The following is a 7,062-nucleotide window of genomic DNA, read 5'->3' on the forward strand; positions in this document are numbered from 1 at the left end:
ATTTACGACTTTTTTCTCGTAAATTTCCAAGATTTTTTTTCTGGTAAATTTATTGAAGTCGAGGGGAGTCTACAGCCCAGCAAATTTATGCCGTGCGCTGAAGCAGACCGACCAAACTGTGAAAAACGTCTTGGATTTCATCAGGTAAACTGAATGTTTAAAATATTTCAAGTGTTTGGAAGTTTCTTTATTTGATTTACAGTTTATTAATGTTTTATTCGTTGATGGTGGCTTGCAGGATCTCTGCAGATTACGTTGACGAAGCCGTCGATATCCGCGCAGCTGTTCACTTCCAGTCATTTCGTCCTCCGCGACAGACCAGATCTCCTCCAACTCTGTGATGCTTCCGTCTGAAGAGGACTAGTTTTCAGAATTTTCAATGTTCTTGTGCTAACGTAACAGACAACTGTCATTTCTCAGTGTTGTTTTGTGTTGAGATGGGATGTTTCATTTGGAGGAGGCGACCGGAGCTCTGTTTACATTCTCCTGCGCATGTCAGAGATGTGACGTAAGGTGGCGAAAGGGCTTCTAGGAAATGAAAGGCAAAATAAAGTGACAGACCTGATAAACATCCATTTCTGAGCTCTTTATTTACACATGAAACTCCACACTACCAACACCGAACCAGGAAATAATTTGATTCTGAATCGCCATAAGGTTCAGAATTTCTTTGTTTTTAACACCGATCTGGAAATAAATCTTCACAAGATACTCCACGTCAGCTCTGATAAACAGACAAATTTGGGTTTGTTTCTCATTAATTTACGACTTTAAATCTCGTAAATTTACGAGTTTTTTTTCTCGTCAATTTACAACTTTAAATCTCGTAGATTTACGAGATTAAAAGTAGTAAATATAGCCTATGACTTTTAAAGTCGTAAATTTACGAGACTAAAAGTCGTAAATTTATGAGAAAAAAAAGTCGTAATATTACTTTTTTTTTTTGGTGGCCCTAATACTCCGTCGTACTTCCAGGACATGTGGACATTGAGATAATGTGTCTGTTAAATTTGCCTAAAAAATGTGGCTGTTTTGAAGGATATCAAGAATGAGAACCAGATGAGACATGCCAACAACAATACGCTAAACAGGAATGAACGATGCAAAAAATTGACAGTAATTTTGGCAAACTCAGATGTATTTGTCTTCTATACGAAGAACTAAAATGTGCCACTGCAATTAAATATTCACCAAATATTTCCCTTGAATTTCATGTCATTAGATAGTTCAAAGAATGTCAGACCAAACATTTTCACCTTATCATATCCGGCCCTCTTTGCAAAAAGTTACGATACCCCTGATGTGAACAGATGGGGGACGGGAAGTGGGGGCAGGCTTGCTCCACTCTTCACAGATCAGAAGTGAATTTCGAATGAATTCCTGCTGCTCTTTAAAAACTATGTCCTAGGAAATAACTGTTCTTTTAATGATTATTTTGGTTAAAAGCTGTAACATCATAATGAAAAGACCACTGGGAACACTCTGATAACAGATCAGATGATGATCAGAGAGGGACTTAAACATGTTCTACCTGAGATGATGTGGACTGAGGATGGAGTCCATCCTGATACTGGCGGAGGGAAGAATTTAACCTGCGGACTGGAAGTCAAACACAGCATCAATGCTCCGTAATCTGTTTGGATTAACAGCTATCATTTAGAGAAACAAAAATCAACAACCTGTAGCTCTGAAAACAATGTAGATTTATTAAAAAAAAGCCAGTCAAAACAAATGAACACGAAGGAGTTGGCTGTGGGGTAGGGGTGTAAAACTCAATCACACAGGGGCCAAAATCCAAAACCCACCTGAGGTCACAGGCCGAACCAGATAAACATTTATTGAACACTCCAAAACAACATTTTTAAAACTGTAACTTTTTAACATAATTATGAACAAGATACAGTATAAGCATTATCTGCAATAATGCTAGTGTGAATGCTGTAAGCTGAATTTGATCGCTGAAAATGCTAGTGCTGAAAGCTGAAGATGCTGAAATTGATAGTTAAAAATGCTGAAGCTGATAGCTGAAAACATTGAAGCCGATAGCCAGCTAAAATATTAGCTAAATGCCAAATTACCCTAAGAAACAAGTATAAAAAATAAAAAAAGGAGGTTAGCCAAAACAGCTAGCATTTCACTGAAAAAAATAACAAAACTTCAAGATATCCTAAAAAAAAAAAAATTAAAAAACGGGGGAAAGAAAGTCTAAATTAGCCAAAATATTAGATAAACCCATTGGATAAACCTAAACCCAGCCTAAAAAATCTTAGTAAATGCCAAAATAGTCCAAAAAGCTAACAGAATACCCATTTTTAAAGCATTATAACTGTAACTTTTTAACTTAACTATGAATAATAAAAAGGCAGGAATATTATTCCAGAATAAATCAACTTTAACCCTTAAATAACTTTCAATATTTTGCTCCCCATAAAATATATTTTGTCAAAATTACACAAGTTAGAAATGAGCTCAACATAACATCGGGACATTAATAACAATATAATAGAATGATCTGGAGGAACAGATGTGACCACCTGTAGGGCCGGATGTGGCCCTCGGGCCTTGACTTTGACACATGTATAGTAAGTAGGCTGGAGCTTCAGTTTTTGCCCTTACCTTGGTCTCGTAGGAACGAAAGTTCTGCCTCCATGCTGATGAGGACTGGAAATCACTGCACCTTCTGTCTGCTGTTAGAATGATGATCACAAACACCGCCTGTAAACAACCACACTTTCAAAGCAGCCTGTTGGTGCTGCCAGACTCTCTAAAGTAACTAAGCGACCACATTAGATTATAAACCCTTTACTTAAACTCCTGAAGTGTAAACCCTCAGTACAATACAGACCCGGGCTGTTCTGCTAATGTATATTTAGCTAGCTACAGCTGCTGTTACGATCCGTCAAAAGACGACCATAATAACATAATAATACATAACGCATAAAACTACTTCTATATCGTTTTTTTACGTAAATAAAAGAACAAATTTGATTTTTTTCTCACTTTGATAGGCGTTTCCGCCGCTTGTTTTGAAGCAAACAACAGCCAATAGCGACAGCTGTGTGCGCCGCTAAATTCCTTCCGTGTGGACACGAGCAGAGCAGAGCGCAGTGGTTCCTGTCAAAGACGGGAAGCTGTCCACAATGCACCAAACAAAGTCAGTAATATCTCTGATTTATAGTACTTTGTGTTTAGTTAATGTTTAATAAAATATTCACACTACTTTTTTGGTGAAAAGTTGTTGTACTTTGTCGTTGTTAAATCACTACACCCTCATTCTGACCAATGCTTGATATGATTGTGACTATATGACTGAAAATGTGTTAAAAACTATAAATTGACTTTGCTCGAGAATAAAGATTCATATCAGCCTTATCTGGTGGGTGGATTTCTACATGAACAAGGAAATAATCCCTGTAGTTACTGAGTGACAGAGTTCTGATGGAAGCTGATAACAAAAAGCTTAAAGGTTCTTGCAGAGAGTTGTGTCACTCAGAAGTTCAGCGGCATTGTTGCGTGCAGAAACAGGCTTTGACACCATGGCGTTGAGTCGTGAACTTGAGTTTTTAACGCTGCTTCATCTGCTGCTGTGCTGTGAATCTCTGTAAGTCTGCGGCGCCGCGTGTCCTCGCAGCACACCACCGGCCAGTCTGACCTCTGACCTCTCTCCTCTCAGATCTCTACCACAAATGGAGTTCCCCATCAAGCACACCTGGGACAGCAACCCTGTGGACCACGACCCCATCAGGGTGGTCTTCTCCCCTGGGCTGGGGGGATTGAGGATGTATGTGTATGGGCCGTTCTTCAATGATCCTGCAGCTCCTGCTGGACCTCCCAGTCAGGCCTTCCCTGCACTCTGGAACTATGAGGGTAGGTGAGCCAAAGCTGCAGCCTCACTGTTGATCGTTTTTCATCCATTGTACCTGGTTTTAAGAATAAAAACTGCATGTTCTCATACTGCTAAGAAAATTAGTAAATGAGTTATTTTGCTTTTTTTAATAAAGTCACTATTTATTAATCTGCTGCCAGGAAACAGAAAAGACAACAAATTCCTCTAAAGTCCAATAAGAACGGCTTAATATTCAAATATCATATTTTCCAGAGTAAGTCGCTTTTTTTTTTTCATAGTTTAACCAGGGGTGCAACTTATACTCAGGAGTGACTTATTTGTGAATGTATTATTATTAGTTTTTTTTTTTTACATAAATAGACTCATTGTTTTTCAACCAGCAACCGGTTGCCCTTTAGTGTTTTTTTTTCCGCTAACAACCACCAGAGGGCGCTGTATTTTCTTCTGACAGTCCCAGAACAAGAATTGTCCAAAGCATGGGGGAGAATCTGATTGTTTTCTATGGGGTCCAATCATTTTTAGCTTAAAGTGAAGAAAAAAACAGATTGAAAACTTGAAAACAAGAAATTGTGAATTAAAAAAAAAAAGAAAACTTGAAAAAAAAATATTTTGAAAATCTGAAATTGTGAAATATATCTTGAAAATTTGAAAAAAACCTGAAAACTTCAAAGAAATCTTGAAAATAAAAAAAATAAAAAAATACTGAAAACTTTAATTAGAAAACGCTATAAATGTAAAAATTACCAATTGAAAAATAATTTATCCATTAGTAAAAACTGCTGGTTGTAATTTTCAACCTTCCTTTGCTTTTCTGAATCTTCACTCTCAGTCCCCGGTTTTCAATATCAATTCTTATTTTCAAGTTTTCGCTGCCGAGCTGAGCCTAATTTTACATGGAGGTGGGGCTTTTCACTCTGTCTTCAAATTTTCAAGATTTATTTCAAATTTTCTTTTTTTTCTTAATTTTCTTTTTTTTTCGTATATACAATATCTTGTTTTCAAATTTTCAAAAAAGTTCAGTTACAATGTCTTTATTTTAAGTTTCTAATCAGTTTTTTAGTTCACTTTAAGCTTATCCTGATTTGTCCCCATAGTTTTCCTCTTAAATTTTTCTCATTTGTATCAAAGTATTATTATTTTATTTTTTATTTTTTGCCATAGCAAATATAAAAGTGTGACTTATACTCCGGAGCAACTTATTCTCCAGAAAATACGGTACTTTAAAAAATAGTCTTTACTTTATTTCTGACAAATATACATGTATGCTCAGAATATCAAACTAGACAGGACAAGTTAAAAATATATATACATTTCAAACTAGCTTTTTCCAAAACCAGGAAACGTTGTTCGTCAGACTGTTTTGGCACCTCGACGATGATGATAATTAAAACTGAACCTTTAAAGCTTCAGAGGTCGCTTTTATGGCCGGCTGAAACGGGTTGCGATTTATTGCAGGCATGTTGCTCTGCGGCCTGTAACATTACATCTTTAATTAGTCCAAATGAAAGATTGCAATCTGGGTTCCTCCCGTTGACATGTGTGTCTGCATGAGGCAACGTTCAGTGTTTTAAGCTGAAATGAAACTGCATTGAGTCCAGGATGGTGTTCACGACACATTGTGATTATAGTTCCTGCATTATCGTTATCATGTCAATGCATTTATTAAAGCCGGTAATGAGGTTAAGTATTAACAATCCCTTCTAATTGACCTTAAGGAAGTTGGACTTCCGGTTAATGAGACATCCCCACATATTTGGCCTCATTAATGTTTCCTAATAGATGTAAAAATTACCCCATCATAGAGGAGGAAGATAATGAGCTTGTTGCCAGGTTAATGGGTATGCTGTTGCATTATCCTATTAAAACTTTCCCTTCTGTTTTTCTTGCATATTCTCACACATTTCTTGGACTGTAATTAAAAGAATCGCCTGAAATGATTTAATTATTGTCTGTTTTCTCTGACATAGTTGCAGCCGAGGTTAATAAGAGCTCTTAAGCAGTTTGCCATTGTGAGATTGCAGGTCTTATCTTCATTTTCTCTCTTTATCTCGCCAGTTGTGGAGTCTTTCTTCCTTGATAGCACTACAGAGAATTACCTGGAGGTGGAGCTTTGCCCGTGAGTAGCCAGCTAAACTCTTCATATTTGTGGTTATTTGTTTGGGGGAAATATTTAACGCCGCAACTTCCAAATTTAGGCACGGACAGCATCTGATCCTGCTGCTGTCGGGAGTGGGCCAAGCGTTCACGGTAAGCCTAAATCAGGTTTCTGGAGCCGTTCTCGGGTTTGTTGATGAACGTCTTTCTTTGCTCCTCGTTTCTTCCTTTAGCAACAGCTGCCCATGGTGTTCACCACCACCATCACAGGAGACCGCTGGTTCGGAGAGGCTCTTATCCCCTGGTCCTATTTCCCTCCCAATGTCAACAAAATGAACTCCTATGCTATTCACGGGTCTGGAGAGAAGCGGACGTACGAGGCTCTTTACCCCATCCCCAAAGAAGAGATCGTGGAGGGACAGACGGCCAACTTGTGAGTATCCAGACTCCTACAGTTCAGAGCAGGTCCACCAGTGCAGAATCCTGAAACACTCAATGAAACATGACAAGTGGTGTTTTCTAGAGCTTTATGTTGATTAGAATGTCTAGAAACGATTTGATTTGATTCAATCGGGATCGATTCGATTCCAATTTTTTTTACAATTCTTCAATTCAATTTTGAGTTTCCACATTTATACACATTTGTTTAGAAAACTGAAATGTTTAGATAGTTTAAAAATGTTCATGTTGTTCAACAAAAACTTCTGAATTTCATGAAATCATAGCCTACTTTATTCACAACAGGATGACAGTCACAGGTTGGAGAGTCACTTCTCATTTTTTATCTGTTTTTTTTTTATTATTATTATAATACACCTGAGTATCAGTTTACATTAATTAGCTACTTTTAGCTTTTTTTTCAGCTAATTAGGTTCCTTGTTTTTAAAATTTGATAAAAAAAAGGGAAAAATGAATCGTGATTAATCACAATATTTTCACACACAACACTGCACACTTAGAACATTTATTTATAATTAAGTCTGTCAAACGAAAAAAAAAATCAGATTAATCACACTTTTGTGTTGTGATTCATCACTGTTAATCACAATTTTTTAACAAGGCAGATTTTATTACAATATGCAGCTTTTGAACAAAAACAGGACATAGATAATTTTTTTCCT

General features: G+C 37.0%; 2 protein-coding genes across 5 annotated transcripts in view; one reads left to right on the forward strand and one right to left on the reverse strand.

Annotated features, from left to right (window-relative positions):
- sclt1 (sodium channel and clathrin linker 1) overlaps nucleotides 1-3,133 on the reverse strand; it is a 31,422-nt gene extending 28,289 nt beyond the window's left edge. For 2 of the 3 annotated variants that reach the window (XM_024259645.1, XM_036217132.1), the window contains exons 1-3: nucleotides 3,001-3,123; nucleotides 2,617-2,715; nucleotides 1,532-1,599 (exon numbers count right to left, since the gene is read on the reverse strand). In XM_024259645.1, coding sequence (XP_024115413.1) covers nucleotides 1,532-1,599; nucleotides 2,617-2,650 — 102 coding nt within the window. In that variant the 5' untranslated portion in view covers nucleotides 2,651-2,715; nucleotides 3,001-3,123. Of the gene's footprint in view, nucleotides 1-1,531; nucleotides 1,600-2,616; nucleotides 2,716-3,000 lie in introns of all 3 variants that reach the window. The other variant, XM_024259646.2, reaches the window with a different exon arrangement.
- lg1h4orf33 (linkage group 1 C4orf33 homolog) overlaps nucleotides 3,093-7,062 on the forward strand; it is a 5,313-nt gene continuing 1,343 nt past the window's right edge. Inside the window, exons 1-5 of one of the 2 annotated variants that reach the window (XM_024259648.2) lie at nucleotides 3,093-3,154; nucleotides 3,674-3,867; nucleotides 5,903-5,963; nucleotides 6,043-6,094; nucleotides 6,175-6,374. In XM_024259648.2, coding sequence (XP_024115416.1) covers nucleotides 3,141-3,154; nucleotides 3,674-3,867; nucleotides 5,903-5,963; nucleotides 6,043-6,094; nucleotides 6,175-6,374 — 521 coding nt within the window. In that variant the 5' untranslated portion in view covers nucleotides 3,093-3,140. Of the gene's footprint in view, nucleotides 3,155-3,443; nucleotides 3,602-3,673; nucleotides 3,868-5,902; nucleotides 5,964-6,042; nucleotides 6,095-6,174; nucleotides 6,375-7,062 lie in introns of those variants that run through there. The other variant, XM_024259647.2, reaches the window with a different exon arrangement.

This window comes from Oryzias melastigma, linkage group LG1, assembly GCF_002922805.2.
Source record: "Oryzias melastigma strain HK-1 linkage group LG1, ASM292280v2, whole genome shotgun sequence".
Classification (NCBI taxonomy): Eukaryota; Metazoa; Chordata; class Actinopteri; order Beloniformes; family Adrianichthyidae; genus Oryzias; species Oryzias melastigma.